Genomic DNA, 17035 nt, shown 5'->3' with positions numbered 1-17035 from the left:
TTAAACAATAAAATTTAGTTAATTGTTTTATATTTTTACTATTTTATTATTTCCCTTCTACGTGACTTTCCCGAAAGAACCAAGAATATAAAGTGGCTTTTCGTCACGTGGAAATGTTTGTCCTGCCAAAATACTCTGAATCCGTGATGTTGATTCTAAATGTGGAGGGGTTAAAACCAGAGGTACCCGGATAAAAACAAATCCACGGGGTCAGAACATGCAAACTCCAGATGTACAGGTGGCTGAGTCGGGATCGAACCCACGAGCTCCTGCATACCATGCGAGGGAGTTAACATCTCGCCACCGTGGCGCCCATACCGCCTTTATCTGGTCGCTCTAACGAATACACGATGGTTATTACTATGACTGCTACTACTAATAATGATAAGAGTAATTACATTCTTTTATTACGTCCCACATTTTAGCGTAAGCTCGGGGGCACGAGATATTGAACGGCAGCAAATTATATCGTAATGATGAACAATGCTCGCGTGTTTACCCTGACCTCCCACTCTGCACCCCTCTCTATTGAGTTCTACCATCATTTCCTGGCGTTCTTATCCATCGATCGCTAATCACGACGTTGGAGCAAATGGACGGCCGCGTGCAACGATGCCACTGAACGTTCGGAGGCAGCCGTGTGTAGGGACACAACTGGGGAAATGCAGAGTGTGTGTGTATACCGCCTCAAGGTGCACATGGCCTGGCACAAGCGTCGTGGTGACGTCACCGCCACTTAGTGGCGAATGGCGATTGTTGTTGTATACCGCAAGCGGTGTATCTACCGGTAGTGTGGCCATTGGAGCTCTGCCCTACGAACCCGGGGACATGAGTTCGATTCCCGCTCACGGCTAACACCAGTGACGATTGTCTGAACCGGTCTTGGACCTCGTCTAGTTCGACTCAGGCCTCAAATTAGTACCTGGTGTGGTGTGTAAACATCGTGCACTGGGGAGACAAAGGCGGCTGGGCATGGTGCTGGCCACCCACCCCCTCATGTGCCGTGCCGGCCTTTTATAGGTGCTCGCTTACAGCACTTGCCCCAACAGTCAGTTAAGGCTATACGGGGGATCTTTGTCTTTTTTGTATACTGCGACAACAAGCGGAGCACCGGGTGGCTAAAACGCAGCAAGCTGGCACAGTACAGGGCACAAGTGGTGCGTCTGCCAGTCATCTGAGTCAGTAAACCCATGGGACCAGGGTCTCTCCCATGACCTCCTGCCAGTTGAGCCTTCGACACTTCACGTGGGCTCAAGGTGCACCTAGCCTGGCACAGCGGTTGTTGTTATTTGTTGTTTGTCATTACACCCAGTGTAGTTATTCGAAGGCGGAGCGGGAACTCAGGCCCAGACCTATCAGCCGGTAGGCCCGTGCGGTCGTCGGCGGTTGAGACTCAGAGTGGAATAGCAGCCCAAGGACGTAACGCACCGGGGAGGGCATCCACCATGGAGATGGAGCGATGGAATCGGCTCACGCGGAGGTGCTTGTGTGCTGCACGATCGATTGCTGCATCGTAGGACCGTGAGAGATGGGAACGGTTTGGGGAGAGGGCCCAGCGGTGGATTGATCATGGCTCATGATGATATTGATGACGACAACGATCATGATGATCATGATCGATGCATAAAGGCACGGTAATGGAACAAGACAGACCCCCCCCCCCCCTCTTGCCTAGCATCTTAATAAGAACCATTCTGAAGGCGCCAGGGTGAAATAAGGTTCTTTAAAATGTCAGGTGGCCTGGTGGCCGAGATGTGAGCACCGAGATGGCACCGCCGCGAGCCTGGGTTCGAATCCGGGGTTTCAGTCACTGCCAGTGTTTAAACCGGGTTCCCAAGTCCAGCGCGTTGATGGCCTCGGCCCGATCACCGATGACTTGCAAAAAGACCCAGGGACTCGCATCGAGACCCATAGACTCACAGAGAGACCCGTAGACTCTCATGAACCCATAGGCTCACAGAGGCTGAGTTGTTATTAATCTGGGTTCTCAAATTTAGTGAGTTAATGGTCTCAACCCGGTCACCAATAACCGCGTGAAAATAAATTACATTAAACTTGATTCCGCGCTTAGTTTGGCTCCATTCCAGCTATGAGAAATGAAAAGCTTCAATGTGGCTGTCACGTGAGAAATATTGCGCTCACGTGGTAGGACTGGGTAGGAAAGTGCTGCCCCCTACTGTTTGGACCAGTGGTCACTCAAAACGAACTTTCAGGAGGTAGCTCTGCGGGATCCGCTTCCGCGCGGCCGTTCTCTAACACGGACGAAGGGGTCCGCGCTGCGCGAGAATATTCCGAACGGATTCGTTCGTCTCGTGACGACGCGAAGATGATGGCTCAAAGAAGAAGAAAATAATAATCGGTCAAACATACACGTTTGTGTCCGAGACAGGGTCGCTCACGGAACTTGACTACGCGCCCAGCGCGGAACATTCGAGGGCTCACAGAGTATCCCAGACGGACGGTCCTCAAACGCTCTCTCGCTTAGTTACCGCTCGTCATCGCAACGCGCGAAAGTCCGCGCCGTCAGTCTACTCTCGCTCGGCCGTTAAAATTCATCACGAAGTCAATTCACCGTTACGGCGGTGCCCCGCTCTCCCTGTTCCCCGCCCGCCCGCCCGTCCGTCCGTCCGCCCACTCGCTCCCCCCGCCCCACCACCAACCCCACCGCCCCGCGTCCCGTTCATTATGAATCGCACTAAAAGTGACAGCAACGTTGGCCCTGGGCGTTCATCTGTTTAACTTCCAGATGCTTAGGCTCGCGACGGTGACCCCTCAAAGCAGATTAATCGTAACGAGGGCCCAGAAATAATCCGGGTCGAGACCCTACCCGAGCCCCGCAGGGTTCCTAATTGAACTCGTTTTCCTCCCCATCGAACCGCGCCAGCGTCGCCGCGCTCGTAGAGGCGCAAGCGCTACAACTGGCTCACTCGCTCGCCTAACTGCCCGACGGAAGAGACTCCCTTCCGCTGCAGAGGGAATTTCAGAGAACACCCCCACGACATAGTCCTTTGGCCTACTCTTACATGGTGATGTTGAGCAACCGGTGCTCGCGTGACATGCCCTGGCACGCCTGATGCTGGGGGGGGGGGGGGTGTCGGGGTAAAGGCGCCGGCCCTGCAATTCCCCGCTCACGCCCACTGCTGCCGGAAGAGTCTCCACGCGAGGGAACATCTCGAGCAAGCCCTTCTAGAAGCTATTTGGGCCTTTTCTTGCGCGTCTAGGATATAGAGTTTGGGGCACCCACACTTTACCCCACCATACGCGACCCGCTCACCGGCTTCATTGCGGTGAAGTCGTTTACACCGCTTGGTGTAACCGGCTTCATTGCGGAGAGGAGGAATTTGAGAAACTTGTACCACGGTGTCAAAGGCTGCGGGGGAGATGGAATCGAACCGGTGACCTATGCAGCGCAAGCCCAGCACGTGCTGCCAGTTACATCGCTGTGGCAGCGTTCTGCCTCTGTGTGTGTGTGTGGGGAGCGGTGGTGCAGTGGTTAGCGCGTTGCGCTACGAACCCGGCGACACGATTTCGATTGTCTGCTCAGGGCCAACATCGATTATAATATCTGAATCGGTTCTGGGCCTCCCCCAGGTCGACTCGGCCTCAAATGAGTACTTGGTGCAGTGTATAAACAACGCTACTGGGGAGACAAAGGCGGTCGGGCGTGGTGCTAGCCACCCACGCAGATAGCACTTTCCCCAAAATTATGTTACGGCTATAAAGGGGATATTTGTCTGTGTGTGTGCATGTATCTGTGTGTAAGGTGCATTGAGGTTCTGGGGAATTTACGTGCCCTTTGAATGCAAATAATTATGAAATCGTTATTTTTATATAAATTTTTTATGGAGTGGAACAGCAGCTCAGTGGTTAGTGTTATAAAAACCGTCGACCTGAGTTAGGCTCCCGGTCATGTCGGACATCAGTAGGGCGAGCGATATCCTCTACACCAGGCCGGCCCTGACAATCGTGGCGAAGTATGGTCAAACAACTCCGTGGTGGGGGAGACCTTAACCCAGCAGCCCGTTCATCATCCAGAGTGCTGCTGCGAGAATGAGATTGTCCGTGTGAATCTGAGATTGTTCGTGTGAATCTTTATTTACTTTTATTTTATTTTTGTTTTCATTTCAACTCGACGTGAGCTTGGCACAGACCACCGATCGCAGAACAAAGGCATAAATTCTGCAAACAATTTCCGAGATCGTCGCATAGGGCCTTGGTGTAGGGGTGGGGGGAGGGGCATTGGGCTCACTGCCCCATCCAGGTCTTTCAGTTTCATTTATTTGGTATAGCCCTGTGAGTCATTCGGCTCTTGAATCGGGTGCAACCGCAACAAACAAAAACATGAACAAGAAAACATCTTAAAGTGACTACGCGCAAACAGAAAAATCCAGGAAAAAACAGCAAAGTTTTCCAGGAAAAGCACCGTTTATCAACTCTGGGTGCAAAAATCCAAGTGGGATGCAAGTCAAACAATAACAACCATAAGATAATTTAGAGTAAAGTTATCAGTCTAACTCTGTACTACAACAAACAAACATGGCTAAACCAAAAGTTTTCGACATCACCACAGTAAAGCTATAAAAGCAATGTAACAGTGATCATAGGAACTGTGATTGAAATTTTACAATAAACGATTGCCATAACATGTACGACCAAACTTTGCAGCCATAACTGGCTGCATGAGTCACTCCATAACAGCAGGAGTATCAGTAGGAGTATCAACATTTTTCAATGCACCTTTAAGATCGGCACACTATAATCAAAACACAAGATCATACTTTGCAGCGGTCATCGGGAGCGAAACATTTGATTTCAGGCCACTGAATAGCAGTGGCAGCTAGGGCTGTACAACTCCTCTAGAGCAGTTTTGAGTGAAGATCTCACAGGGTGGAACGTCCGCGCGGATCTTAACGCCACTCTTGTTTTCTCCGCCCTTCCCCACGCGCAGACTCCTCGCTCCTCAAGCACCTGAGCGACGAGCGCATCAGCCCGATCAACGAAGAGGAGCTGGCCCACTGCGGCCAGGCCTCATGGGGGCCGTCGTGGGCCACAGGACGTAGCGGCGGCGCCGGCGGCGGCGGCGCCGGCGGCGGTGGGGCGCGTGTGCGAGCCACCAGCTGCGAACGCCCGCGCCAGACCCTCTCGGGCGCCAACGGTTCGGCCGATGGGGATGGAGACCGGCGCCACCGGGAGAGGGAGGAGGCCCACAGGAGGAGGCGAGGCGGCGGTGTCGGTGGGGCCCGCTCGGACCGGGAGGCCAGCCCGGGGCCCCTGTTCTCGCCAGGACGTCCCACGGCTCGCAGCGGCGTGGAAGCCAGCACCATGCCGCTGTTCCACGTGAGTAGCGGCCGCGTCGCTCGCGATGACGGACGAGCGAATCGAGGTGGTGCCCCCCCCCCCCCCCCATGGGTCACTGAGCTCGTGTTGGGGACTTGTGGTCTCAGCCTGGTTCCGTGACCCCTGCGGCCACTAGAGGCGGTTCCACGTGAGCGGTAGTGCCGGCTCCGTTTCCGATCTTAAAGCGGCGATGATCCGTGCAAATTTCTGCTCCGCGGCCGAAATAGGCAGTCGTGCCTTGTGAGCCGAGAAATCTCGGTTCCGAATCTGGGATCCGGCTGCTCCGCGGTGAATCCCGATGGTCGCGAGCTGACGGCGTTTTGTGTGATTTTTTTTAATCCGTGGCAAACGCCGCCGTGCCTCAACCGGGTGTGGGACTTCACTGGTAAAATAACAAAAAAAAATTGGGTTAATGTGAACGGATCGCACAGCATATGACGGACAGATGAACGGACGGGAGTCGTGGTTTCCGACGGGGGGGGGGGTGGGGGGGGGTCACGCCCCCGGGAGCTTCCGTCGAGAACTGCGTGCCACGTGGGCGACGCGGTTTCCCGGTGGAAGCTCCCGCAGCGGGCGTGGAAGCGAAACGTGGTGAGGCGGCCACGGCACCGCCACGTCCACCGCCGTAGGAGACCCCCCCCCCCCCCCATAGGTTCGCAGCCACAAGAGAAGAGCCGTTTGTTTTCATCCGCTAGCCAACCGAGTGGGGTTGGCGGGGGGAGGGCGGCACGAGCGACTCTCGCTTCCACATCTGTCATCGCGCGAGCGGCAATTAAATTAATTGGTCCACCATGTGATGGATCGCCGCGGTTTCCGGCTAACGACTGAAGGCCCCCGCGTCGTCTCATCGATGGCTGTTGTGGGGAGCAGGGGGGTGGGGGGGGAAGGCAGCGGGGTGAGGTGGGGTGAGGACGAAGGAAAATAAGACGAGAGCGCGGCGCCGTTTGCGGATTTATTCACCGTTACCGGTGAATCAATCGGCCGGGATCAAGCGCGATGCTTGAAGGTTGCCTAGATTATTGTGGTGCTAGAAATGTCCAAATGATAGGCCACTTTGTTGAGCTATCATTTGTGGACAGGAACACTTCTGGAAAATAAGTTAATGCCTTTAGCGGGCTTTGTCTGGTAGGATGGGAATGTTTTAGTTTTGTATTTGTGTCTATGTTGGGTGATTTGTTTACCTTTCATATACTTTGCACTACCATCGTGTTTTTGTATTGTTCGTTGTTGTAACGTTCTCACCCGCCCCGACATCGGTGAAAAAAAGCTTTATAGCTCACCGGATTCTTCCAGTATAAATAAATAAATATCCCCGATTGTGATTCTGACTTTGGGCTGCCAAGTTTGCATCGCCCGTCCGACCGATTTTTTTCAACCCCACCGCCAGCTCGAGCTGGGCGTGCGAGTCAACGGCAACAGATCGCCGCCCTGGTGAATGGCGATGCGGCGCGATCGCCTCTCGAATTACTACCCCCCCCGGGTTACTACTGCGGGTGGTTTTGACCATAACAAAAAAAGTATAAATACTCACCGACTTGCCGCGCCTCCCCGTTGGCAGCGGACGCTCGAAGTCCTGGTTCGTTATTCGCAAGAAAGAGCCGGGGGCGGTGCGTGCCGGCGTCACCGGTTCACGTTTGGCGAGTTTGACGAATCGCTCGCAAAGCACCCGACCGGGGGAAGAGTAAAAAAATCAAAACCACCACGTGGCAACACCGCCCCCGACTGCGACGCCTCTACAAGCCTGCGAGACGTAGCGCGTCACTCTCGCTTTGCATTGCAAGGTCGGCGAGAATACCAAATGCGTTGTCCCCTTTTGTGAAGTCTCGAATCTAAATCGCTTTGTGTAATTGGTGTCGTTACGTCAACTCCCCCGGATGGGGTGAATTTTTCAAGTTATGAAATTTTTTTTTTGCTCAGCTTCATTTGGCCACTCTCTTATAACCCCCTCTCTCGCAACGCCAACAACACCCTCTTATGTGTGCCGCCCCTCCCCATCATCCCCGCCACCCGCAGCCCCCACACCCCCATCCACGTGGCCGGAACGACCACCGCTAACGAACGCTGCTCTCATCGCCACGGCGCGTCACGTCCCATCAACTTAATGCAGCGTCAGCCGTCAAATTAAAGTTTTATTTTGGAGTGGAAACGCGAGCCTGGCGGCGCAGCGGCGCCTTGCCTGTCAAAATAATATAGCGGCCAAAGGCGCGTTAGAAGCTTCGCTCAGCAAATTCATTTAATCCATATTTGTTATTTTACATGTACGATATATGTGCATTCATATAAATAATATTATTTCGCAATAGAAATATTTCGGTCATTATCCGCGGTAAGTTTCCGGGCTCGCGCGCTTGCTCGCGAAATTCGGGTTGCGGAACGAAGGGGCGGTGAAGGAGGTGGCAGATGATGAGGAGGAAGGAGGTGGTGGTGGAGGCGACGGGGGAGGTGGAGGAGATGGAGGAGGTGGAGGAGGTGGAGGAGGAGTTTGAGGACGTGGTGAGAGAATGTCGCTGGCGTTGGTCGAGTAGGGATGATGAGTGATTCTCTCGGCGAGTTGTTTCGTGGGAGTGCAAATACCTACAATCGGCATCGTAAAAAAAAAAAAATCGGCATCAACAGCAAGACCGGGTGCCCAAAGCAATTCCCGACATCGCGATGCTCACTGGGGCCACGCGACTCCACAGCCCAGCGGGAAGCTCTCATCTAACGCGCCGTTAAGGGCATCGTGTTTTTTTGCCGAGAGATAATTCCACACTTTGGTGAGATGGTTATAAGCGACGTGCAGGCTCAGGATTTGTAACACGCAATTTGCTGTTTCTCCCCCACCTCCCCTCCTCCTCTTTGGAATCTACTTTGTGTTCTGGGTCCTTGATTTACGATAAAAAAACGACACCTGCAGAACTCTAATGCAGACGACGGCGGAGAGAAAACCGCAAAAGTCCGAGCGGATCTGCGTGTGCGTGCGTGATACCGTGAACTCTCCCAGCCCGGATTCTGTCGGCCGGCCTCGACTTCATCCTACCACCTCATCCTGCCAACCTCATCAGCCCCATCTCCTCAAATGAACGATACATCTCACCCCGTGGCTCACGCCTACAAACGTGTCGTCGTCCGTCCGTCTGTGTGTCCATTTATTCGTTCATCCGTAAGTCCATCTGTGCAATTGTCCGACTATTCATACATACATTTTACCCTCTGTCTGTCTATTTGTCCATGTGTCCATCCGTCTGTCTTTCCATCTGCTTGTCCTTCATCCATTCATCGTATTTGTCCAACCATCTGTCCATCCGTCCACTTGTCGGTGTGTCCGTCCGACCGTTTTTCACCGTCCATCCATCTGTCCATCTATCTGTACTTTGATGTCTGTTGGTTCGTCCATTCGTCCGTCCGTGCATCCGTCTGTTCATTCGTCGGCCATATCCACGCGTCCGTCCGTCCATCTGCCTTCTCTCGCTCTCGCCCGTGTTTTAATTAACTGCGCATGTCGGCGCTTAGGAGAAGGGTTTTGTTGTCACAGGAGCCAATTTTCTTGACCTATTGTGCCGCGTTTCCAATGCAGTTAAGTGCACAGGACTCGGCCTTCCGCGCTTTAAAACACTATTGAATCTGATTAGCCTTTGCGCAGCAAAACGAACGGTCTGTTCCTTAATAAGCGTGCGTGCCTCCGCGACCCGGACGGAGGTCGTGTGCCTCACCTACGCTGGGCGGGCGGGCGGGCGGCCTGCTGCGTACCAGATGCCACCGGTGTTAATTTCACAAATGATTTTTGTTGAAGTCAAAAATGTATTTCCCGCTCTACATGTGAGCATTGTGTTTACAGCCCTGAGCCATCGGTGGAAATACCACATTCCTATCGCGGGGGGGGGGGGAGGGGCAAGTCTCTCCATATTACAGCATTGTTGACTTCCCTACAAATTAGTTTATAGTTGTATCGACCCCAGAGGTATTATGGGCTGAGTCAACCCCCACAAACAGGATTTGAACTTGCGACCTTCCGATTGCGAGCCGCCCGCCCGCTGGGCCATTCAACACAATGGGCGACGGTAAAAATCGTCAACAAAGAGTTTTTTATTGGATTTGACAAGGGCGAGGTGAGACCGCCCGTGACGAGGTGCATGCTCATGGTTCGAAAGAGGTGGACGCTCACGTTCCAAATGAGGTGGACGCTCACGGTCCGAACGAGGTGGACGCGGACCAAGATCATTCAGTGACGTCGTCCGAGACTGCAGTGCGCCGAGGAAGACAGCGCGTGCCTTATATTTTATTGTTCCTGTTAAGTCAGCACAGTGTGTGTTGGTCTCGTTAACTGCGCTTGTGCGTTGCTGCCAACTCAGTGGCGGCAGCGGCGGCAGCGCCCGGCACCAAATCAAATTTATAACATCGGTTTGGCGGCAGCTGCGCCGCCACTCGCGCCGACGTTTAGCAGCGCTGAGCGCTTGACCGATCGTTCGACTGCGTTGGGCGAGCCAGACTTAAGGGGACGCCTCGAGGCTCGACTTCAAATCGGCGGAGGCTGCTGTCGACTTGGCTCGGAGCGCGGCAAAAACACAGAGCCCTAATTGCACCGCACGCGACCCCTGAGCATGGGTCGCAGTGCGCCGGGTTAATCCCCGCGCCCCGCGCCGACGGCACGCGCCAAACACGGTCGTGGCCTCTCGTTTGTGCCCAGTGCACGTTTGTCCTTGTCTCACTTGCAACAGGGCTAGCTTGTCGTGAGCTCGCTTGCAACAGGCCATGCTTGTTGTGAGCTCCCTTGCAACAGGCCAGGCTGGTCGTGAGCTCGCTTGCAACAGGCCAGGCTTGTCGTGAGCTCGCTTGCAACAGGCCAGGCTTGTCGCGAGCTCGCTTGCAACAGGCCAGGCTTGTTGTGAGCTCGCTTGCAACAGGCCAGGCTTGTCGTGAGCTCACTTGCAACAGGCAAGGCTTGTTGTGAGCTCGCTTGCAACAGGGAACACTTGTGAGCTCGCTTGCAACAGGCCAGGCTTGTCGTGAGCTCGCTTGCAACAGGCCAGGCTTGTCGTGAGCTCGCTTGCAACAGGCCAGGCTTATCGTGAGCTCGCTTGCAACAGGCCAGGCTTATCGTGAGCTCGCTTGCAACAGGGCAGGCTTATCGTGAGCTCGTTTGCAACAGGCCAGGCTTGTCGTGAGCTCGCTTGCAACAGGCCAGGCTTGTTGTGAGCTCGCTTGCAACAGGCCAGGCTTGTCGTGAGCTCACTTGCAACAGGCAAGGCTTGTTGTGAGCTCGCTTGCAACAGGGAACACTTGTGAGCTCGCTTGCAACAGGCCAGGCTTGTCGTGAGCTCGCTTGCAACAGGCCAGGCTTGTCGTGAGCTCGCTTGCAACAGGCCAGGCTTGTCGTGAGCTCGCTTGCAACAGGCCAGGCTTGTCGTGAGCTCGCTTGCAACAGGCCAGGCTTGTCGTGAGCTCGCTTGCAACAGGGCAGGCTTGCCGTGAGCTCGCTTGCAACAGGCCAGGCTTATCGTGTGCTTGCTTGCAACAGGCCAGGCTTGTCGTGAGCTCGCTTGCAACAGGGAACACTTATTGTAAGCTCGCTTTGCAACAGGCAAGTCTGAAAGTAATTGCAACAGGCAGTATGACATTTCCGTGATCGATTAATTATTTTACTTACGGAAAACGACTAAGTAGATGTTAATTCATTATTATAATGGTGACTGAAGCTCGTTTGTGGCTTTTCGGCGTAAAAGCAGCTACACGCAAATGTGCGTGCACACACACACAGAGAACTTGAAACTCAATTAAAGACACGATCGAAAATGAAGCAATTGCTCAAGTGCACGCCGTCATTTATTAAATGCCCTGCCCTCTCCCCGTGGCGGTGGCGCTGTAACGCAGCATGTGTCTGTCCATCGTCCGTCGGTCATATATCATCCATCGTCTGTATGTCCGTCCGTCATCACGTATGTCCGACCGTTGTCCATACGCCCGTCCTTCAACCGTCCGTTCTCCATCCGTCTGTCCATCATCTGTCCGTTGTCCGTTCGTCTGTACGTCCGTCCTGGCGGCACGGCCAGGACGCTGCTGCTGTTCCAGGGACCGCGTTACGGAGCCGACGCGCGTCCAGCGGCGCGTATCCGCCTGCCCTAAACGCGAGACCGTGTATTTCTCCGAGTTAATGGACGGCAACCTACTCACCTCCCCCACCCAGCTTTGGGGTAATTTCAAAATGAACAAAGAAAATAAATGTAATCGACGACGTTTGCCCGGGCGAGATGCGACGCGGGGCGAAAAGCGCCGGGCGAGTGTGTGCCCACGGTGAGCGTTGGAGCGTTGTCACCGTAAGTCGTCGGACTCCATTATTGATGAGACTCTCACTTCTCGTCTCCCCTTTCCCTTGTTGGTTTTGTTCTCAGAGAGGACCCGTGGACCAAGTGCCGGAGGAGCGAGACAGGTAGGCTGCTCCATGCCCCGTTCGATTTTTCAAACGCGTTCCAAGTCACCAGGGTTGCTTTTGCTCTGTCCGTCCGCCCGTCCGTCTGTTTGTCGCAGTGGGGGGGGGGAGGGAGGGCGTACGTTCACTCTCGTAGCGTTGATCCAATACGAACAATGCTCTCAAGTGTGAAGTTGCTTTGCTATCTGAGAGAAGACCAGCCACATGGACCTCCCCCCCTCCAGCCCTGACACGGCTTCATCGTCTCATCGCGGCCCAGGCGCGAGCGCTACCGTTAATTGTCGCCAGCGTCTCGTAATCCACGCGTGTCTGTGCGTGATTCTTCTTCCTTGTTAATTCGTTGAGGCGCCCGGCCGCCTCCGAGTTCCGAGAGGCCGTGCGGGCACCACCCGAGTTTCCTGGGTTTCATCCCGGGTCTGAGACACCCGCACGGGCCACAGCGATTCTATAAACTATTTAAACTATTTTTTTTATCTTACCAGGTAAGGCCCACTGGGCTACACAGCCTTTTTTTTCATAAGCGACCTACTATCACAAATAATAGCTCGACGAAGTGACTCGTCACGTGGAAATTTAAAAGCGGCCAAATACTCGTAAACGTGTGATGTCGATTCTAGAATGCGGAGGAAAAAACCCGAGGACTCGGAGAAAAATTCACATGACCACGAGGAGAGAGACATGCAAACTCCAAATATACAGCAGGCGTCAGTGTCGAGATCAAACCCACGACCTCCTGTATACTAGGCGAGGCAGATTCAACCAGGGTCTCAGCCGAGGGTCCCAGCCTGGTCCACGCGATGCCTGTAGCCACTAGGGCGCTACAATGCACCAACGATAGTCGGATAGCTTAGGGGTGAGAGGCTGAACCTGTTCGACTGAAACCCTGGGTTGGATTCTGGGTTCTCAGCTACTGCCTGTGGTTCATCCGGGTCCCCCCCGCCCCCCCCCCCGGTGAGCAGATCGTCTCCGGCCGGTCACTGATGACCGTGCAAAAAAATCTAACCGTCGCGTGAAGTTTGGCTAAATTCCCGCCCTGAGAGTTAAACGTCCCTCCAACCGCCCTCTGCGACGAAGACTTTTCTCCGTGGCAGGGCGAGTGGGAATGCAGGCCCCGAGTGTGCGGAGGATAGAGGCAGTAAGGGAGATAAATGAGAAACGGATTGGGGCTGAACGATGTGGCGATACCGGCTAAAGAATGAGAACCGTGATGGGGGATTCATTCGGGCCCCCATCATCGCTAATGATTTGACGGATGATGGCGATGATGGGAGAGGTTTTGTCATCATTACCGCTCATCAGCACAGTCTCACGGTCTTTACCCACGGCCTCTTGAAGGGACACAATATGATGATGAGTGTGCGGATGATAACAGGTTGTTCCATCTTTATTGCCACTCATCAGTGGTGTGTAGTCATCGTCATTATTGACGCTCTTCGGCAACAGTTCTCATCAGGTAGCATGGCCAGCCATCGAACAAAAGATGCTCACTGAATCACTTCTGCGGCCGTCTGGAATGCTCTTCCCCCCCGACATTAGTGAGCCACTGGAGCTATGCCACTTTAAAATAATCCGGATTGAAAACTCATTCCTTTGGAACTGCTTTTGTGTTTAGTTCCTTGTCCTTCCCCCGCGCCACCGATTAGCACGGTTGGCTACGTGCAGTGCAAAAGAAGTTCAACATACATACGTACGTACAATGCACAAGGCAAATTGAATAAGCGCGCAGTGCAAACGCGTGTCGAGGCGCGGGCCTGTAATTGCACGCAATCATGCCGCCCGTCGGCAGGCGGCGAGTGCTTCTGCGCACTGGACTGCATCGTCACAGATAAAGGTGCAGACCCCGCGATTGCCTTGCTCACGCCACCGCTGGCAGAAGAGCCTTGGCTACTGCCACCGCGTGCTTCCTTAGGGTGGCCTGTACCGAACAGGCCTTCCCCTGAGCCGACACGAACAGGGGGGGCGGAGGGGGCGGAAATTATCGTCGCCCGCGGGCCCCCCTTCTCCCGATTCCCACGAGCGACCACCCGCCGGCCGGTAACCTAGGAACACCGCGTCTCACTTGCCGGGCTCGGCTTGTCGGCCTCGGGGGGCCGTGGGGGCCGGGGGGGGGGGGCCAGGGGGGGCCACTGACGGTTAGGAATCAAGCAGAGGCACGTTCGCTGGCAAGAGATTTGCGAAGTCGGCGAGTGGCGGCTTCTTCCCAAGAGCTAAAGCACGACGGGATGAGGCCGGGCGGGGGGGGGTTAGTGGGTCGTGGCGACCCGGGAGGGGCGGGGGGGGGGGGTCCAATCGACGTGCTCCGGGAGAACCCTGCTGCCTGCTCGCTTGGCTCACGAGATTCCAGCGATCGCGGAGCGAGAGACGGTAATGGGGGCAATAAATAACACGGCGATAATTATTATTATCGCCGTTTATAACTCGTAAAGCGCCTCAATGTCGACTGCAGCGTCTCGAGACGCCGTACAAACGTAGGGGGCAAAAGGGTAAAGTAAACGAGGTGGGGGGAGCGGGCGGGGGGAGGAGGCGACGAGGTCACGGTCACGAGAGTGAGATGGGGATAGTTTTGCCGAGAGCGCGATTGGAATTAAACTGTTGGGGCAAGTGCTGTTAGTGAGAACCTATGGAGGTTGGCAGGGCACACGATTGGTTGGGTGGCCAACACCACGTCCGGCCGCCTTTGCCTCTCCAGTGCTGATGCTCTTATACATCGCGTTAGGTACTTATTTCGGGAGCTAACCTCAGTAAGGCCCAAGACCGGTTCAGATAAATCGCCACTTTTATTCGTCACGAGCTTGAGTCAAACTCGTGTCTCTGGGTTTTCACCCTCCCTACTGGTCAGACACACATCTACCGTGTTTCAAGTCACACTCCCAACTTTTCCTTTCAACTACAGGGTTAAAAATTACGCCCTAGAAAGCCGGAGAATTTGGTATCAGTGAACACACGGTTTAACTCCAGGCAGCTGAAATCCGGACTGCAACCCAGGTTTTATTGCTCGGCTGGCTCTGACCCCGGCCTCTTCCATCCTCCAACCTCCTCCTGGCGTTAACCGCCGGGGCGTGCAGGGCGGCGGGCAATTTGAGACATCGCTCGTTGCGACGCAAGCAATGACGGCGGCGCGTCGCCCCTCCGCCGGCACCATCGGTCGCGCTCCAGAGGGCGTTCCGTCTCCGCGTACGCACCCCACGATCACGGTCGCACCTCCCCACCGCCCCCTCCCCCACCAAGAACCCCCTTCCCTGCCTTGCCGCTCTCTTATCGGCGAATATTTATGGATGACTGATTAGTGCTGCGGGTCCGATCGATCGCGCGGAATAGAATTATGGCCGGAGAGCCGGGGCGGGATTTATATTTGTCGGGCCGGGGCACGCCTTCGGCTTTTTATCGCCGGAACGAAGGGGGTCGATGAGTTTTAGTAAATTACGCTTTTCATTTACTGGATCCGCGGCGCACCAAGCCCGAGTCGATACCGCATCATCCTCCCGATCACCCGGCAGGCGCCGTCGTCAAAGGCGGACGGGTGCTACAGGCGTGGATTTTTTGTTTTGTTTTTACTACATAAATGATCGCGATCCCGCAGGTTCGCTCACCCTCCGTCCAATTTGCGATTATTATAAAAAAAAAATACTACCGGGGCTGTTACCACGTCGTTCAGCAAGATGTCCGACGTTTCACTCCGCGTGTTGTGGGAGCTTCTTCAGGAGCTGAGAAGGACGTAGGACGGACCCGAAAACACTTCACGGCGGCGGCGCTAGACAGGGAGTCTGTCTCGACGCGTTAAATATAGCGTTACACCCGTCGGTCGATCGCTCTTCCCCCGATCAATGTTGTCGAGCAGGACTCGTTAAATCGGGCAAACTTTGAGCCGGCTTCAACCTTCGTAGGCTCATCAGCATAATCAGGCCTCTTTACTCGGTGCAGCAAGGAGATTCCTTGGTCAGCGTTATCTTCTCGAGGGCTCGTGGGTTTTCTCCGAGCGAATCGGTTTCCTGCACTGCATGCCTGTAAAAAATTATAATGAGTTATTGCGCCGCGTGCCGTTTTGACGCGACGTCCGACGTTTTGCGGGGGAGCCTCCTCGGGCAACTGGATTCAGTTGGGCCACCTCCCGAAATCGAGCTCCACACATTCATCAACACCACCATGCAAACATTTTTAATTGGTGACATTTCAGGCAATCGCCGATTTTATAAAATATTTCTTTTTTAAACGTATAAGGCCACACATGGTGTTGTTATTGACGAATGTGAGTTTGTTGTTGCTGCCTTGTGCACCATTGCCAACGTATCGATGGGCAACTGAGCTGTTTCCCACGTAGTCCTCAGACTTTGGAACTCTCTTTTCCTCTCTCTCTCCCCACGAGATCTCAGAAATTCTGAGTCTGTGGACTTAAACAAAAAAAACTGGTCTGAAGAAAACTTTTTATACACTTTATAGAATTCTAGCAATAATTCAGCCGAATTTTTGTTTTTAGGTCCATGGTTTTTTGCCATGCCGAGCATCTGTTGCCCGCCATGTCTTCTCCACCACGCATTTGGACCCTTGCTGAATGATTGTTCTTCGTAGCGTGATTATAATTCGTTGCGCCCAAAAGCAACCACCATCGGAGAGCCCAGCTAACACCACACCCGCGAAAACCGGCGCCGCCGCCGCAGCCGGCGCCATCGCGAGCGGAGACACGGGGCACCTCTGAAGTGTCCGCGCCCCAGAACACTTCGGAGCACCAGGAGAAAACCCATCGCTCGCTGGCGTGCAGAGAGCGAGGGAGGCATCGCGATGCGCTCGGGCAAAGCGCCGCCCACGGTGCCGGCGGCCTCGTCCGTCACCGGCACGCCCCCCACCTCTTCGTCCGCGCATCCCGCCGCCGGCCAGTTAGTCAGCTCTTACGTTTTTACTCTCTGCCCCGGGGAAGTTCGGACTCGATCGATCGATTCGGCAACTCTTCCCCCCCCTCGTCCTCCCGACCCCTTCCCAAATGCCTCCCACCCACCCGCCCCTCTCTGCCTACCCTCGCCGCTTGATAACAGCGGTGCAGGTTCGGCGCTCTGCTTTACGATCGGTGGTCGAGGTCGTAACTGAGCGGAAACCCCCGCGGCGAGGGTGGCGAACGTGGCGGAGGGTGGTCCAGAAGTTGAAGGTGCTGTGGAAAAAGCTTGACAAGCCACGAGAGGTGGTCGTTTGGAACCTAAGGGAGCGAGCGGTGAGGTCAGCCCCAACGCTTGGCCACCTTTGTCTACCCAATGCTGAACTTGACACCACCGCACCAATTTGAGGCTAATTCGATCTAGTGGG

At 54.6% G+C, this 17035-nt stretch overlaps 1 protein-coding gene across 4 annotated transcripts in view; it reads left to right on the top strand.

Annotated features, from left to right (window-relative positions):
- Positions 1-17035, top strand: part of CNKSR2 (connector enhancer of kinase suppressor of Ras 2) — a 192965-nt gene that overhangs the window by 145373 nt on the left and 30557 nt on the right. For all 4 annotated transcript variants that reach the window (XM_061570262.1, XM_061570253.1, XM_061570244.1 and 1 more), the window contains 2 exons: positions 4949-5337; positions 11706-11743. In XM_061570262.1, the coding sequence (XP_061426246.1) occupies positions 4949-5337; positions 11706-11743 (427 nt within the window). The remainder of the gene's footprint in view (positions 1-4948; positions 5338-11705; positions 11744-17035) is intronic.

Source organism: Lethenteron reissneri, chromosome 6 (assembly GCF_015708825.2).
Source record: "Lethenteron reissneri isolate LAM-NWPU_2019-01 chromosome 6, ASM1570882v1, whole genome shotgun sequence".
In the NCBI taxonomy this organism is placed as follows: Eukaryota; Metazoa; Chordata; class Hyperoartia; order Petromyzontiformes; family Petromyzontidae; genus Lethenteron; species Lethenteron reissneri.
Note: the sequence above shows the minus strand (reverse complement) of the source record. Positions and strands in the feature narration are given on the sequence as shown.